We start from the raw sequence: 19,105 nt of genomic DNA on the forward strand, positions 1-19,105 counted from the left end.
CTATCTCCCTAGCTGATTAACATTCATCAAAGCTAGTCACATCTCTGTAATATAAATTAAATGTTAATTATAGTAGAAAGCTCTGGATTTTTTAAAGGGATACCGACATTTCTGAATCATATCCAATGCCAGGATCACACTTGAATAGCTGAAAATCCTTATAATCCTATTCAGATTCTACCAGGGGATTTGGGGGGGGGGAGCATTACATGGAATTGGGAAATGTTTCTATAGGAGGCAATAGGAGGCAGGAGTAATGTGTTTAATACATTGACTGTATCGGGCAATGAATACCATAAACCTCTGGGATGTTTTTCATTGGGCACTCTATTACACTTGGCTACTGTAAAGCGCTATATAAGCACCTACATGGTTTCCAATGGGTGTGGAATGCTTTCTCACCACTGACCTCAGGTTATATCTTCAGCCACAGTGGAATGTAACCGTCACTTGATTATGCCCAGTTAATCACACCCAAGTGATTTAATTAAGGAATATTGTTTATGATGTTTTTAAAATTAAATGTATTTACATTTCTTCCACAAGTTTATCATGTATAGGCTCCCACCCCCTTTTTGTTAATTATTGTGTCTAAGTATGCTGCATGTACTTCATCCATTTCCAGAGATCCTATCCAATAGACCCTTAATCTGATACCGTTGCCTTAATCTCTCTCCCTAAATGGGACAGGCATACCAAGACATGGATCCCGGCACACTGTGTCACTGGAACCAAGTTATTTCAGGCTGCTGAGCCCATAACAAGGGCAAAACCGGTCCAGGGTTGATTGTGTTATGGTTCAGGAAGGGCTGGCTTCGCAGTTCGGGCTGGACTGCTCCCGCTGGAGCAGCATATAGCTGGGCCCAAACTGAGGTGGCATGGTGTGCAAAATAACAATGGACTGGGATGCAACCCAGAGTATTTAACATTGGCTGAGATGAATTCAAGCATTCCATCCATCACTCTGTGTACACTTTAATCTCTCTCCCTGGCATCAGGGACATTTCTGCACCCATGTCTTGACAGGATTGATTTGTGTTTTACTTCCAGCCAGCAGATGTACTAGATATGCAGTTGGATTGTGACATGTGCAGTGCTTTTTCTGCACTTGATACATTACTGTCTGAATCAACGGAGGTGTATGATAAAGTATCGAGCAATAGAATAAGATCTGCCTGTTTCTTCTATTTGACATCCAAAAGGTTGTTTCAGTTTATCTTTCTATAGCAACAACCTTAGTTTTTATGATGAGCTCTGTTAATTGCAATGCTTAGATTTCTGATACTGACTACTGTCTAGCTGCATTAATTGTCTTCGCACTGGCTGTTAAATAACTTCTGTCTTTGCTGGAGTAAAGGGCAATAATGCTTGTTACCGCCGAGTGTCTGTAGGTATGTGTTGGGAAAGGAAAGCCTTCCATGCAGTGACACGTGAGCTCTATATGTTTTCTGGCCCATTCTTGCATAAGTAGGTCTGTGAGCCCGATGGCAGGCCTGTAAGCTGCCTTAGCACGGCTGTTAGTAGCCCTTATGCACATCACTTGATTTCATTCACCACTGACCCTGACCTTTTCCTTATTCTCTAGCCCTGATGTATGCCAGCATCTTTGGAAACGTCTCCGCCATCATCCAGCGGCTGTACTCTGGCACCGCCCGGTACCACACACAGATGCTGCGGGTCCGAGAGTTCATCCGCTTCCACCAGATCCCCAACCCGCTGCGCCAGCGACTGGAGGAGTACTTTCAACACGCCTGGTCCTACACAAACGGCATTGACATGAACGCGGTAAGAGATGTGCTGGAGGCGTGTTTATGGTATGTGCCCCGCTTGTCGTGAAAAAACATGCATGGGACATGGTAATGTAACACACCCACACACACAGAATTCCAAAACAGCTTCAACACACGGGCTACAGGCTTAGCTTCTATAAATACTGGGGATAAAGTAGACATATGTACACAGGAAGACACTGGGATAAGGAATTTCTCGAAAATTCTAGACATGACGGAGATGACACCTAGACCATTCCAAGGTACGCAAGAGGACAGTAGTAAAGCAGTGTAGCGCAAGAAGAAGCGCATCTTTACACCATGATTATGGCATATTTTAAAGGTTCCCTGTGTGAATTTGAATGGGTAAAACCACATTAACAGAAATGTAGAAATGTACCTGTGATTTCATGCATTTTTAAAATAAAATGATAAAAATAAAAAATAGTCATGCACAGTCTGTCCGCAGTTGATGCTGATTAGACATCACAGCTGGCAAGTGCCTGCATGATAGGGGCATGGCTGACGGAATTAGAGATTGCATTTATAAAGTGCTTACTACCCCTGACAGAGCATTAGGCAGAAAATGTGCTTGGTGTAGCATGATCTCTGGTGCAATGGTTATTAATTGTTCATAGATAGGCAACTCATGTACCTCTAGTCTGCCTCCATTCGACAAAGTCACTTCTTTTAGTACAAAAATAATGTAACCTTTTTATCTTCCCCATTGTAACTATGAACATGCAGATTGCCTTTAGCCGTCTTGCTTAAACACACAAAAAAAACGATTAGACAGTACTAGATGTGAATGTAGCTTTAAAGAACGAAAATAATGTTGCTCTAAATACGATGCAATATGAGCAAAAGGTAATTGTAAAAAATACATAGGAAATCAAAATGTAACTACTAAAGCACATAGTGGCAGAAGAATCATCAATATTCCAGCAAATATACATCTAATACATTGCGTACACAAATTACCTCCTGGGTCTCATTTCCTCATCACGTTCCTTTCTACAATAAGTGTGTCACATCCACAACGCTAACATCCTGTTTCCCTAAAGTTCGTAATTAATTTGCCCCTCCACCTGACTTCTCCTGAGAGAAGCCATAAAATAACTTCCTTCCAATCAATCTCAGTCAATCAATCAATATATATCTTTATTAGATTATGAAAACAATCATAAAAGATAATAATTTGTCTTAAAACAAAGATAAAATCCACCAGCAGGTGATCATTAAGGCATTAAATAAATTAAGAAAATTAAAGGGTAAATAATCACATAGGAGTGCTATATCTTCATCTGTAGACAGAAACAGGTTAATCAAAACCTGGAGCGTCTTGAACACAAAGCGGCACGTAAAAATTAGAAACAGCAAGCCAAACATGCTTATTCGGTAAAAGCTGCAAATAGAAAAGTGCTGGTCCTGCTTTTGCAAAATTTATAGCTTTCAATAGAGGTCGGAGAAAACCTTTCCTCCGTGCACTAAAATATTTACATACAAAATGTAAAGTGTCTTGTGGAGGCGAATTGTTGCAGCCACAGTGGCCTAAAGTACCTAAGAGAGACCAACCACCTAAAACGTGCTACCACAAATCTGTACTTGCATTGGATAAAAGAGAAAGATATGGCTCCATTCCCTGAATGGATTTTAGCAATAAATCACTGTATCATGGGTTTACCAAGCTCCACGTGTTCACAATGCCCTGAGACACGTTTTAAGGACAAGTCCCTCACAATGTTGTGCTCCTACTGACACACAGTGTGATAGTTTTCAAAAATGTCCGCCCGCACCATGTTTGTGAAAGCGGCCTTCACGGAGGCAATCCATGGAATTTTGAGCATGTGGCCAAGGGCGAGACAATCTGATAATATTAATTTATTTAGCTGAGGGCCTTTCCCTGTCCAGATCCTTATCCAACGCAAAAGGGGCCCAAGGGTAGAAGATCCTCGATGTACCTAACCCCAAGTTCCTCCTAAATAGAGAAGGCCGGGGTACTATGTGGGACCCACAAAATACGTCTGAGAAACTTGATTTCTGCAGTTTGGAGCATTCCAACAGCTTTATAGCCCCAAACTTCACCACCATACAGTACCTTGGAAAGGCACTTGGACTTACAAAGCTTGACAGGAGTAGCTGGATGACCAGGAACCCAGCCTTTGAGCAAAACTAGCCACCGCTCCAGTTGTCTAGAATCTTAGCCTCAACCAAGGGGTTCCATCTCAGATTGGCATCACATGAAACCACCAGGGACGAGAAAGCTGAGCCCTTATAGAGGGTGTGAGTTCTTGACCTGGACGTTTTAGACTTTGTTGAGTGTGGGCTTACTGTCAGAATATGCAATTTATTGAAATTAACCTTTAGATCCAGACTGTCATAAAACTAACATACCTATCCAGTAGGGACTGCAATCCTACCACCATGTGGGCCATATGTAGCGCATCGTCAGCATATAGAAGAAGTGGTAGTGACCTGGTTCCCACCCTGGGGCAGTCAGCCTTGGCAGAAAGAAGAGCAAGTTCCAGTCCATTGATATAAAGGGTGAATAGGAAAGGAGCCAAGATGCAGTCCTGATGTACTCCCCTGGAAGTCCTAAAATACTTGGTAAGCTCCGCACCCTGAGAATACCTCACAGCTGCAAGAGTGTTGGCATGCAAATTTGACAGAAGTAAAACAAGTTTCTGGGTACACGCCCATTGCAAGGAGCAGATCCCACAACGTCTGCCGCTTTAACCTGTCAAATGCAGATGTGAGGTCTATAAATGCTAGGTGAAGAGATCCAGGCTGGGCAACAGCATACTTATTTATGCATAGGTACAGATTACTACATTGATCAGTGGCTAATTTGCCCGACCTGAGGCTGTATTGGACCTCAGATAATATACCCTTTTCATCCACCCATCATGACAACCTATCCAAAGTATTCTTCCAAGGACTTTCACTGCTACGTCAATAGTGAAATGGGGCGATAGCATTGGGGGTTATCCTTATCCCCTTTCTTAAAGAACTGGACGATAATAATGCCTGTGGACGATGATATCAGGGCTCCTATCCTCACTGCTGTATTTAAAAGTAGTGACAAGATTGGTCCCCAGACCTCGATGTTGTCCTTAAATGGTCTGGGGGGATGCCATTGGGGCCTGGGGCCTTATTACATGAGAGAGCCTGGATGCCATGAGACACCTCCTCAAAGGTGAGAGTCACATTTGCTTTCCCCTAACATTAGGCCAGTCTAGCCCACCCCATTATCTAAAAGCCCCCCCCCATTATACATTCCCTTAAAATTGGCCACTCACTGCTGACCCAAAATATGATAAAGCAGGCCCCTTGGGCTCAGCAAACTATGGCCTATTTATCACTCAACAGTAAAGGGCACTATACTTAAGCTCACTTGCTTGGGACAGCTCCAGCCATGCTAATTTCTGCGGGGATTCCCTGCGGATCTTAAGAGCCATCTTGTAATTTTTCCAGGCACCAGGCAACATGCCTCCTATCTCTGAGAAACTGTTGGAAAGCAGCTTTCAGGAGGCAAAGCATTTGAACAATCTTCATTGAACCACCTGAGACTTTCTGAACTGTTTTTTTTTTTCAATGGGACCGAAAGCAGTGCTGTCACCTTCTGGGTGATGTGTGCAAAAGCCCCCAAGATAGCATCCCGAAGCATTTATATCTAGACATATAGCTATCTCTTCATGACACTCTTTGAAAATGGACCTATTAAATTCTTTAGAGTCCATCAGTGACCATTTTAAATGCCTGTCCTAGTCTGCAGGGGTGGGCCGCCCTGACGCACAGCCAGCAGCCAAATCCCTCTCTTCATTCCCCCAACATCTAATGAAATAGGGTTATGATCACTTAAAGGGCTCTGAACTACATTAAAAGTATCAATGAACAGGAACAGAGAAGAGGAGACACAAATGTAATCAATAATAGATGCACAACCCCTTTCTTTGAATGTGAGGATGATATAAGGGTTGATTGAGTTAACCAATTTATCCAACATGAATATCCGGTTATAAGTATTTTAAAAAGTGTTAAACCCACTGCCCTCTTGGGTATGTCCCATATGAAGCCCGTCTGCAATGGTACAGCTCGATTTGGCCTGTCCTGAAGTCAAAGGACACATACACAGATGACAATTAAAATCGCCTGCCAAAAAAAGCTTTTCCCATCCCAATATACCCCCTCCAAGGAATTAACATAAACTGGGGTGATTGGAGCACCCACTGAAACTCAATTTTGCATTATATAAATTAGCATGAATGTGGGTCAGGGAGCCCGAAATGCATAGCTTTAGGGCCTGCAATACAGGTCAATTGCAGTTGAGATCTTTGACCAGACCACCAAACTCTACTGACACAAAAGTAATCAGACTCCCTTTAGCCCTCCCGGCTGATGAAGCCACTGCAGGAGAGAAAAATAGTTTTCAAACCTTCAAGGAAGTAACAATTGTTAATTTCCCATATTTCCCGTAAATGTTCTTTAGTTCCCCAAAGGTTTCTGGTATGGGGTGGTTGTGCGGAGGAACATTTCCTAGCACTACAACATATGGAGTTGATGCTGGTGGCAAATTGATCACCACCACAGGCTGTTTCAGCAAAGAGCATAAGACTGGGGGAGGGCCTGCTCTTGTGGCAGGGGAAGTACGACTGGGATTTCCTTGGGAGTCTGGTAAGAGCAACCTCAGTATCAAGGCTGACTGAGGGCCCTGCACCTTCTGGCTTGGTACAGACCAATGAGACCACGACAAGCCAGAAATAGCTTGTGTCGCTACAGCACTAGGCCTCCCATCCTCTTGAGAGCCAAGTAAAATACTCAACTTATTCCCTATCTATGTGACACTAAATTTGACTGATTCAAGTTGAGAGAGAAAGGAAGAGTCAAGCTTCGTGGATCCAGAGCTGCGAAGCACATCTGTGTCGACGTCCTGTATCTGAGCAAAATGAACACTGTAATAAGGCGCCCCCACAGAGGGCTCCGTCTGTAGCCCTACGGTGACCAAAGACATTTTCCATTTGGGGACAACCATATTCTTTCTATGCTTGCTACTAGGGACAGCAGATGGGCTGGATTCAGTATTTGGCCCCTGTAGCGTCTGGCAGGGAATGATAGTGGAGGGACGGGGAGGGATGCAAGGGTGGTTTTACAAAATAAAAAAAAACACTTTCTTGCCGCGTCTCGAGTCGTCTCTCCTCCGTGTCCCTCGTCGTGATGTCATCTCTCCACTGGAAGCACCGAGGCTCTGTCCCCTAATCCAATCACAACGCTGCAATTCAGCATTGTGATTGGTCTGAGCACCGTGGCTCAGCGCTCTGACGAGTAATGGGAGGCTGGGCATGTTCGCCACCAGGCTGTGTAATGCAGCCTGGTGGGGAACATGCAAAGTGAACAGGACTGCTTGGATCGCCTAAAAAGACCAGTCAAGCATTCCTGCTCACTTTGGAGTGCATTAACCACTAGTCCTCCCAGACGTCACAGGAGTCCACGCCCCGCCCAACCTGGCCACCCAAAAAAATTATAATAACAGAAATAACTTCTGTTATTAAAAATTTTTTTACACTGCTCCGCGAGCAGTGGAGCGGCGCTCCTCCACCTTTGCGGAGGAGCCGCTACAGTTTAGCCCCTGAACACACTCCTGGCTGCAGCCTCATGCACACGCCACCTGTATGTCAGCCTGATCTACCACTGGTAGAGTATTAGAGACTCTGGAGAAGTTGGGTGTGATCGGGGTCTCATCGAACTGCCCATGTGCAGCGTGGTCAGGGGAGAGCCTTCCCTAGTCAAGGACAGTCTTCTTTCTACTAACTAAATCTCCTTAGAAGCCACACTGACTCCCCGGGTAAGGAGTCCCTCAATAGTGGCTACCCGTGGAACACCATGGGGAGACTTTGGGGCGAGAACAACGTCTTTTCTCTTCCCCGTCGTTGGAATCTAAATTAAAGCATACAATAAATACTGGCCTCTAGATGTGCGCTTATTGCCAATAATCCTGGATTAAAAGAGAAACAAGATCTTTACTCATTCAATCAAAGTACATAATTTCCAAAGATAAGTTGGCTATAATTGGCTCTGAATTACACTAAACCTTGAAGGTTACCACTCCCACATCAGATCAAAAGCAATGAGTCCTCTAGCAAATAATAGGGGGTAGGTCTAAAATCTTGAGCCTCCGAAGATGGCCATAAGAAACTGAAGGAGAGAATTCCAGTTCTTCAAACACCACAGACACTAGTGCACAACTGTCTCGAGGTGCTTCGGCAGCAAATAAAGGTACGCAGGGCAATACGGAACAAAAAGTCCCCCTCTGGCCAGAGAGACAACCGCAACAGCAGCGGCTTCCCCAGCTTGAAATCCGACACCATGCCATGGCGTTGGAGATGATAATCTCCCCAATCACAGCCAGAGTACTGTTAATGTTAATGTTAAAGGATTTATACTGCACATGGCTCCCCAGAGGCGGGGCGTCCCAGTGCTACCCAGGTACAAGCAGAGAGAGAGAGGTTAAACTGGGAATAACCAGTTTTAATGGCCTTTCCGAAAGCAAAATGGTTCTGAATACCTCTAATGGATACAGGGAGAGAGTTCCAGAGTCCCGATGCTAAAGCCTTAAAGGAGCGTCCCACAGCTCTTGCTTGTAAAACTCGGGTGGTACAGGCTAAAAACTGATCGACTGAACGCAGGGTATGTCTCGGAGAGTACAGCGCTAGCATATTCGCTAGGACAGGGGGCGCCTGCTCTGCACCCCTATAAATTGACCCAGTCACCAAATATGGTCCAGAGCCTGTAAAGCAATGAAGAGACAGGATGTAATTGCATGGACGGGGCTTTAGTTGCCTTCACCCCAAGCCTCTGTGATTGTGATGTAAATGCATCTGACTTCACTCCAGATATTAGAGGGGTGACCCAACCTAGCCTTGTCCGGCTGTGGACGGGCATGGATGGGCCTTCCCTCGGCCCGGGCTTTGCCCCGGCACAACCCCCCGGACGTCCTACACCACTGTGGTTGTAAGACACTTTATAGTGCGACAGCAGGAGGCGGCTCGAGTCTGCCCCTCCTATCAGGAAAGAGTCATTTGGGATTTGGAATCCCAAAAGTTAGGCAGGCAAAACAGATGCGGCCCCCATCACACTGTGTCCTGAGTCACAGGAGTTGTAAGGCGCTTTATAGAGCGACAGCAGAAGGCGGCCTCTCAGAGCAGAGTCGTCTGGGATTTGGAGTCCCTCACCCCCAGCACACTACGTTCCAATCAACCTCATTTTTTGTCTGGCTCACATTGAGAGAGGTTACTTGGTGACACTAGTTTCACCAGGGCAGCCATTTTGTTTCATATATCTATTCATTGGGCACAAGCTTAGGTACCCAGAGTCCCCGTTACTTGTGTTTTTGGGGATCTGAAGCGAGGCATGGGGAATTAAAGACTGGTTCTTTGTCTTTGATTGGGGTCTAACAGAGAAGCAGTATGAAAGGAGGCAGTGGTGTAACAAAACTTCAGCCCCCCCCTGCAAGGTACATTGAGGGTCCCCCTCCAGTCTTAATCAGGAGCTTTCACGTCAGGGTACTTCACTGACAGGGCCCCTGGAACTTGGGGGTCCCCCTACACCGTGGGGGCTGCAGGGTCTATGATACACCACTGGAAGGAGGTGTTGTGTAGTTCCTATATAACCTATACAGTATCTGCGAGTTTGGATAACATAAACTGTGAGACTGGTGGCAGACTGGTTCCCTGCACCCCCACCGGGTATGTTAGCCTGTCTGTATCAGCTAACTCACAGTGCTTCAATAATCTCCTCTTATTGGGGAGAGAATAAATTCTGGCAACCTCAGAAAATGACAACCCTGATCCCTCAGAATCGTGGAAACAATATACTACCTTTTGCCTAGTCACTCGTGTTCACTTAGTTTGACTCAGAGATACACAGAATAAACATACTGGGCGTTTTGAAAATAAGAATTTATTGAACAGTTGTTATTCTAGTGTAGAATAGATGAGCTGTAACAACCATTAGACAGTAGCAGAGATGTATGATTAGCAGTACTACGAACGTAAAAGGATGGTACAGTTCTACCATCTTGCAGTAATCATCAATTTATACAAGTACATAAAATACATGATAGAAAGTGTGTACTCCTATGATGCCTCCCTAACTAGATGTACCTGAATGTACCTCGCATCTATGTAGGTGTTATGCCAAGAATCCCTCTAGGATCTACCTATCCAACCCTATTACCTGAGAATGTGAGAATATTGGATCCCGTCCTGGTCTCGAGTTGGACACCCCACGAGGGATGTTAGACCACTGTGAGCTGGAGTTTCTACATGCAGGAACCTTAGCATCTCTGGTCAGTTTGTCAGCCGGGAAGTCTCGGTCTCCTCTCCCTTTCTTAAGCAAGATGTGATGTATATATACCCACAGGTCTCCCCAGGGGTCCTACCTTGCTGTGTTACTGTGTCAGCCTAGAGGATGACGTCGGGCCTGAACTTTATACAGAGATATTATACAGGAGATGGTAGTCCTGCTGTACTTCCAAGATGCTCATGCATAATGTATGAGATTTGAACTAGGGAAAACCCGCGTTCTGAGTGCAGTGTCGTATCTAGGTAAAAGGTCAGTGCCTAAGAACCGTTATGTATGTAATGTAGGGAAGAATATAAGTGAAAGGTTGCGATGTTACCTGTGCCTATACAAGGTACCTCTATGGAATATAACAGAGGGAACTTTATTGCAGGAAAAAGAAGGTATATTCTGTTTGGGGAGATGGTGGTGAACAGTGGGGCTTTTCAATTCTGCTGCTACTTTTCCAACAATGTGGACGCTCAAGTTTCAGCCTCTTCCTCAAGAGGCTGCTGTCAGCCAATTGGACTTCAGTTACCATCCTGGTGTGGCCTCAGTCCAGAGAGCATTTCGAAGCAATACTTATGGATGCTGAGTTAGCTGTGCCCATAATCCACATCAGTCTTTCATCAGAGGATCTGGCATCTTTTTGGCATCAGCCATGGGACACAAACACACAACTGAGACAGAGACGTTGTGCTGCTCAGCTGCAGATTATACAGCTAGGCCTCAGGGGCGTACCAGGGCATCAGGGTTAAGGAAGATGCTGCTTCGGACTGCTCATTCAAGACTTCGAATAAGCACAAATGTGATTGAGGTTTTTGGTTAAAAAAAAAGATAAAGGCTGTCTCCTCTAAAGGGCTATTTCCGGGTCCGGTAGACTGTATGTCACAGTATAGAGCCAAGAATATTGACCTCTACATATATTACTTCTCTGTATCAGCTACCAAAATATCGGCACAAGAAAGCATGCATTGGCAAGTACAGGTTTACTATTCTCATCTCCACGGTCTCCACAGCTCCTTACCTTGACTATATGTTTGTAATCAATATTGTGGATTTTATTTAAGTGCAGGTTGTTATTTAAACTTTGATATGAGGGTAGAAGACCGACCTGGAGGAGCCTTCACCGAAAGGAATGAGGGACAGAACGTAATCAGAGACCCGAGTCTCAAACGTCAATATCTGGAAAGTGGTGGGGGTTCTGTTTCAGATCCAAAAAATGTAGGAGACATCATGAAAGAAAATTAGCAGGATCTATTCAAAGAAAAGCTAAGGAGACCAATTATTGTTCTTGATCCTGCTTTTTGTCAGACCAGGAGGAGACGATGTCAAAGCAAATTCTTCCTTTAGGTATACTTCTGTATGGTTGTACTTTATCTGTAAGAAAACTTGGGATTCCCATAGGAATATGCAGCACCCAGCACACGTGGTGGCTTATTTTGTCATTCCCACAGAGACTCAAATCCAAAATATCTCATACACTTACTGGTCAAATGCAATGGTGGGACTACATGTAATTGTATGCATGGCGGCGAGGAAACACTTCAGCACTTCATGTTATCATGCTCTTTTTCCCTGGCCACAAGAGACTGTATCTTCGTCCGCTCTTCCCAAAAAACAATATAAGACACTAACAACGCTATAAACACATAGGTGATTCTTATCCATTCTCTCCTTGTTGTAAATTGCATAGCTAATTATAACATGAACTCACCTTCACCGTTAATTTTAATTGTGACTGTATTCTATGGTTTTTAATTTAGATAGTAATTGATAGTTGCCTTTGCACTTTAGAAGGACTATAATTGGACCTAGATGCAACGGACTTGACAAAGTACCCCTGTTCGACATCTGGTTGTCTCATCATGTTGCAAACAGAATTTTGATGGCTAAATATTTAATATTTTTTCAACCCTTTTCTATTGTATGACTGACATTTGTAAGCTGAGACAATAAATAACCTAAACTTTTGAATTTTGATTCTTCCTGTAGGATTCAAAGGAGAACTAAATTATGTTTGTCCCTTTCGAGTAAAATAACAATTTTTCCACTTGCTTTTCCAAATGCAGGGAGCATTCTGCAACATTTTTATTTATGCTAAGAATTATTGTCCCACAAAATGTAATTAGATAGCGAACACACATTTTAAAATTCATATTTAAGTCCTTTCAATTAACAATTCCAACCTTCTTATCTTTAGAATAGTTTTAGGCCTCACTGGCTCTGTTCTTCTTACAGCAGAATTGCTTAGTGGGACAGTGCAGATTTAACTTCATCCGGCATGTATGATTGGGCAAGTGGGTGTCGGGGGATTATTAATGCAATATGTTTCTTGCGGGTTCACAGAAGTGTTATCATGGAATTGTATATCTACCTTCAGCCTAACTTTGAATTAGCCAAACACAAGGTGATGATGGATGGAGCGCTCAAATTTTTCAGACACTCACAGATCTGGGTTGAATCCATCATCATTCTTTAGCTCACTTTGCCACCCCAGTTCGGACCCAGCCATATGCAAATCAGTCTTGACCCTGTTCCTCATGGGAACAGTCCAGCCCGGGCTGGGTCTGACCTGGGGTGGCGAAGTGAGCTAAAGAACGATGATGGATTGAACCCAGATCTGTGACTGGGGTTGAGTGTCTGAAAAGTTTCAGCGCTCCGTCCATCATCTCCTTGTGTTAACTTTGAATTAACTGCACAAAATGTTTAAAGAGCCTAAATTCTGGTCAGAATTATTCATTTCCCTGCCCATCTCTTTACACATCAAATTATTTTAGTAATCAGATGTGAATACCAGAGACAGCTTTTAATGCGTATATTTTTGCCTTTTTTTATCCCTATCATAAGCACCCCAAATGATGTCGCACTTTCATTTTCCTCCTTTTTTTCAAACAAGGAAAGAACCAGCTACATTGTAGGGGACACCGTCCCCTTCCTTTCGAACAGCAGACTGTTATCAGCTGAATTTCGATAAAATGATAAAACTATGACTGTGTAGCTTGGGAGAGGGATCGAAAGAGAGTGTTGTCTCGAGTGGCATACAGGCAGGCTGGAAATGCACTTACACGGTTCACGGTCACTAATTCATGTTTTTTTTTTGGTTCCACAGGTTCTGAAAGGCTTCCCTGAGTGCCTCCAGGCCGATATCTGCCTCCACCTAAACCGCAGCCTTTTGCAGAACTGCAAGCCCTTCAAAGGTGCCACAAAGGGCTGCTTGCGGGCCCTGGCCATGAAGTTCAAAACCACGCATGCTCCGCCGGGCGACACCCTGGTGCATGCTGGGGATGTCCTCACTGCCCTCTACTTCATCTCGCGCGGCTCCATTGAGATCCTCAGAGGAGACGTCGTTGTGGCCATTCTTGGTGAGTTTAAGGCAGAGAAGGTGGAAGATATATGTGTGTTCTTTAAAACCGTAAGTATAAGGTTTCTAACTTCCAAACCTATGGTATAGAACCCGGGCCGGGTAGGCAAAGCCGGACCCATTAGAGGCCCGGGTCAAAACGCCATCCGGGGGCGGCGGCCCTCCCCCCGCCCAACCCCTTCCGGGAATTTGCATGGGGGCTAGGCCAACGCGGCCAGGATTGGCCCGGGGGGGCACGGGCTTGCACCCCCCCAATCAGGGGGCGAGCATAGGGGCCGGGGGGGGGGGGATAAAGAGGGACGCAGGGGCCAGTGGAGCCACAAATCCCCCCCTCCCCGAGCTGAGGACAAAGAAAGGAGAACGTGGGCTTACCCGGCGATCGGCGGCGACCAGCGGCGACCATTGGAGAGTTGGCGCCAAAACACCAGCGCGTCGAAGAACTCGGCAGGCTCCAGCGACGTTAAAGCCCACGCTTGCCAAGGGACGGCGTCCTCAGCGGTGAGCACAAGCGGCGGAAGACCAGGGGGGCACCGGCAGTGAATCTCCAGCTCAGCGCCACCTTCGCAGCACCGCCTTCGCCTTTTGTCGGAAGGCGCGAAGGAACAAAGATTCTGCGACCAGGTACCGCCAAGCAGCAGGAACCGGGAGGAGCAAGTCGTGGCCGCGGCGTTACGGGGAAGGAGACACAGCCGCGATCGACCCGCCTCTCCTCCGCCATCGGCGCTTCCGACCAGCAGGGGGAGGCGCGCTTGTGAGGGGCGCGCCGTCTTAAAGGGACAGGATCCACTTTTTCTGTGGGTTTTATTCGGAACCAAGCTACCAGCACGCACGGGGACAGAGGAGCGGGATAAAGATGGCAAACAGGAAAGGGGCTTCAGAAAGGAAGAAACAGCCCCCGGCCCGCTTCAGGGAGACGCAGAAAAAGACAGCCACAGCAAAGACAGACCCAAGGAAGCGAAAGGAGAACGATCTGGATGACGACCTGCAGGACATGCTGGAGCAGGCAAGGGCTCTGGTGGCTTTGAAAGGCCGGAGCTGGGTGGACCAGCAAATCAAGGAAGGGCCCCCTGGGAAAGGGAAACGGGCACGCCGGGATTCGCCAGCACCGCCACCACCAAAGAAAGCGCAAAAGGGGGGGCATGCAGCCAAAACGGCGCCCCCCCGCAGGAGAAAAGCCAGGTCAGGCGATGGGAGAACCCCCCCCCAGGCGACCAGGCGAAAGACCCCAGCGGCAGCGGAGCAGGCGGCCAGCTCCGATTCGGACGAGAGCAGCGACGGCGAGGGGTCTGTAGCCAGCACGGCGGCCCCCCAGGAAGGACAGCAGAAGAGCACCCGGGGTAAGCAGGGACTGCCACAAAGCACGCAGGGGCGCAAAGGGGGTGCGGGGCCACAAAACAGAAGGGGGCCACAGGCGGACATGGCATTACAGGGGCCGTGGCACGCGCAATCTCCCTGGCACACAGGCGCAGGACAAGGGGGACTGAACTTTCAGGGGGAGGCTTGGCCAGAGGGGTCGATGCAACCTCCACCATGGTTACCATGGTGGCAGTGGCCAGGAAGAGGGGTCCCATTCCCAGGAAACGCACCTTGGGGCACAGGGGGCCCCGTAAAGAGCCCAGCCTTAGACGGCGCAGGGGCGCAGGCAGCCAGGACGGAGGACAAGGAGCCTTCGGGGCTAAGCCGGGCAAGTCAGGGCGAAGAAACCAGTGCGGAGCCAGTGCAACAGGAGTGCACGGGCTCCATGGTAGGGGGGGGCTCAGCTACGACCGGGGCAGGTGAGGGCAAGCCAGCGAGAGAGTACATGCGCCCATCCCCAAGCGACCCCCCCACAACAACAAGGTTACTGGGACTGGCCAACCTTATCCCACTCCCAATAAAGGAGAGAATTTGGAGGAAGGAATTTATAGACATATTTTCCCTTCTGGAAGTGCGGCAGGCAGGATTAGATCTCACCACCCAAGACAAGAAGGACGAGGACAGGAGGGGCCCTAGGAAACCCAGGGTGGACAGAAGTATAGAGAACTGGCTTAAAGCCTTTAGGACACTAGCGTGTGTTTTTATTGAGAAATTCCCACAGACTGCAGCATCACTGATCCTGTATGAGCAAAAGGTGCATGAGGCGCAGCAGCAGTTTCAAGGGGATGCATGGCTGCAATATGATGAGGGTTTCAGGGAAAAAATGCAGGTGTGGCCAACAATAGGCTGGGACTGCCAAGACATGGAAGGCTATTCCAAGCACATGGTGGCAGCCAGGGAAGGGGTTGGTGCGAAAGAGAGTGCTTTTCGTCCCTACGGGAGTAAGGGCAAGTTTGAAGGGCACGGGAAAGATCCCAAAGGGAGGGGCCAACCAACCACCAAATCCACCAAGGCGTGCTGGAAGTTCGACAAAGACGAGTGTAGGTGGGGGGATGCATGCAAATTCAAGCATGCTTGCGGGTCATGTGGAGGGAACCACCCTGCGATACGATGCCGGCGAACCACAGGGCCAGCGGCAGAGAAACCAAAGGCGGGCCCAAAGAAATGAAAAGCGGGCCCCGTCAGGAGGGGCCAGGGGAGAAGGGGGCGGAGGACAGGCGCTCCCAACACCCATAAAAACAGGCAAACTGCTACACCTGTTACACAAGTACCACAAGACGGCAGATAGGAATTTACTAGCGAAGGGGTTCACTCAGGGTTTCCCAATCCCATACAACGGCCCCAGAGGTGCACGGGAGAGTAGGAACTTGAAGTCAGCCAGGGACAACCCCGAGGTAGCAAAACAAAAGGTAGCAAAGGAAGTCGCGCTGGGCCGGGTCGCGGGCCCTTTTCTCACGCCTCCACTAAAAGACATGATAATATCCCCGCTGGGTATAGTCCCCAAAAAAGAGCCGGGCAAATTCCGCTTGATTCACCATCTTTCATACCCGGAGGGGGAATCAGTCAACGATTGGTTGGAGCAGGGGGCATGCTCGGTGGCCTATGCATCGGTTGACGACGCGGTGGACCTGGTTAGACAAGAAGGGATGGGGGCCCTAATGGCCAAGTCAGATGTAGAATCAGCATTCAGACTGTTGCCAGTGCACCCAGACAGCTACCATCTGTTGGGGTTTAAATTGGATGGTGGCTATTACTATGACAGATGTCTCCCAATGGGCTGCTCGATCTCCTGTGCGCATTTCGAGGCTTTCAGTAGTTTTTTGGAATGGGAGCTGGGCCAACGGACGCCCAGAGGGGGGCGAGTCCACTACCTGGATGACTTCTTGTTTGTGGGGAGGGCAAGCACGGGGGACTGTGCCACTCTCCTCAATAACTTCATGGCATTGGCGCGGGAGCTAGGCATCCCTATAGCTCAGGATAAAACCGAGGGTCCCACAACGAAACTGACGTTCTTGGGGATAGAGCTAGACTCAGTGGCAGGGACATGCAAGCTGCCAGCCGAAAAAGTGGAGGGCATGCTCGGCGACATAAAGAGGTTGAAGCAACAAAGGAAGGCAACTCTGGGAGAGATACAACAGCTACTAGGGAAACTGAACTTTGCCCTAAGGGTAATCCCCGCAGGGCGACCATTCGCCAGGCGGCTGGCCTGGCTCACGAGGGGCGTAACACAGAGGCATCACAGGGTTCGCATCACACAGGGAGTGAGGGACGACCTGGGCCAATGGGAGAGTTTTCTGACAGATTTCAACGGCACCCTAATATGGCGGGCCCCCTGGGTCCCGGCTAGCGAGTTGGAACTCTACACTGACGCAGCAGGGGGGTACGGCTTCGGGGCAATCCTAGGGACAGCGTGGTCGGCAGGGGAATGGCTGGAAACATGGCACGCATCCGGGCTGACCGCAAACATATCACTGTTAGAGCTTTTCCCCATAGTGGTAGCATTCCACATCTGGGCCCCCCAGCTAGCAAATAGGCAAATCACGCTATGGTCAGACAACCACGCGGTGGTGCAGGCAATCAACACAGGAGCTGCGCGTTGCCCAGCTGTAGGGACCCTCTTGCGGAAACTAGTGGGCTGCCAATTAAGAGGCAACATTGCGCTAAGGGCAAGGCACATTCAGGGTGTGGAAAACTTAGCGGCGGATGCTATTTCTCGTTTCCAGTGGGAGAAGTTCAGGAAGCTGGCCCCAGGCGCAGACAGACGGATGACCCCGATGCCGGAGGAGGCGTGGTCATGGGTGGAACCGGGTTGAAATGGTTACTGGACAATGCACTGGCCCCTAAGACCAACAGCCGTTACAGGAAGTGCTGGGAGACTTTTAGGGGCACGACAGGGCTAAAGAAGGGACAATGGGCCCGCAAAAAGGACATCCTGGGATTCATAGATTGGGCCTTCCGGGAAGGGAAGTCAAAAACCTGGGCACAAGCGCATTTAAGTGCAATAGCGCATTACACAAAGATGGCAGGGCGGGAGGATCCAACGAGGGCGTTCGAGTGTCGGATGGCTATGAAAGGGTGGGGTAGGCTACAGCGGGCACCAGGGGACGCCAGGCGCCCCATCCACTTCAAATTACTGCAGGCAATGCTGGGGACCCTGGCCGGGATATGCTCATCCCGACATGAAATCACATTATTCCGGGCAGCATTCGCAGTAGCATTCTTCGGGGCATATAGAATCAGTGAGGTGGTAGCTCCTTCAGCGGTGGACTCAGGAGCGGCCTGCATACATAGAGAGGAAGTAGACATGCAGAAGGGGCACATGGACATACTGCTGCGGAGGTCCAAGACGGACCAGACGGGCAAGGGGATATGGACCAGATTGCAGTGCACGAAGGACGCAGAGCACTGCCCAGTTTGTCTACTAAAAAGCCACCTAGAGAGCGGCCAAGGGAGGAAGGGGCCGCTTTTTCAACACAGGGATGGGTCGTTCCTCAGCCGCTTTCAGTTCATAGCAGTAATGAGGAAGGCCCTAGACGCTCTGGGGCTTCCTGCGCGGGAATATGGGTCACACTCATTCAGAATTGGGGCGGCCACCACGGCGGCAGAGCTGGGCATGGGCGGGGGGGTAATCAAGGGGATAGGGCGTTGGGCATCCGGCGCTTACAAGCGGTACATACGCCCAACACTGTACTAAGCCCGCACCTCTCCCCCACCCCCGTTTTTACAGGTCCAAACGCTTCGCAAAGGAAGGTGTGGATCGTGGGGCACTCTTACGTGACGCGGGCACAGAGGTGGGCAGCGGCCAGACGGGACTTTGGCGGAATATGGCTACGGGACACCGGCATTGAATGGTGGGGGCGTCCCGGGATGAAATGGGAACATCTGCTGCACACAGTGCGGGACGCTTTGCAGCGGGGTAGCAAGCCGGACGCAGTGGTGGTCCACCTAGGCGGGAATGACTTGGCAGCAATGGGGCGGAGGGCACTCCTAGAAGATATGCAGAAGGGTCTCACGGCGGTGGCACGCGTGGTACGCCCCGCTGACATAATTTTTTCTGAAATCATAGCGCGGAAGGCATGACGGGGGGCAATTGACATAGGAGCAGTGGAAAAGTCCAGAAGAAAGCTCAATATTACTATGGCAAAGGTATGCAAGGCCAATGGCTGGGGTTTCGTCCGTCATGGGTTCATAAACCTAAGATCCCCGGGGTATCACAGCGAGGACGGGGTACACCTCACAGGGGTAGGAATGGATAGGTTTCTGCTGAACATTGTAGGGG

General features: G+C 48.5%; 1 protein-coding gene across 1 annotated transcript in view; it reads left to right on the forward strand.

The window, feature by feature from the left end:
- The window catches only part of KCNH2 (potassium voltage-gated channel subfamily H member 2), a 1,592,201-nt gene that overhangs the window by 1,429,663 nt on the left and 143,433 nt on the right, over nt 1-19,105 (forward strand). Inside the window, exons 8-9 of the mRNA XM_085628486.1 lie at nt 1,586-1,785; nt 13,219-13,471. Of these exons, the coding sequence (XP_085484612.1) occupies nt 1,586-1,785; nt 13,219-13,471 (453 nt within the window). The remainder of the gene's footprint in view (nt 1-1,585; nt 1,786-13,218; nt 13,472-19,105) is intronic.

This window comes from Triturus cristatus, chromosome 10 (assembly GCF_964204655.1).
Source record: "Triturus cristatus chromosome 10, aTriCri1.1, whole genome shotgun sequence".
NCBI lineage: Eukaryota > Metazoa > Chordata > Amphibia > Caudata > Salamandridae > Triturus > Triturus cristatus.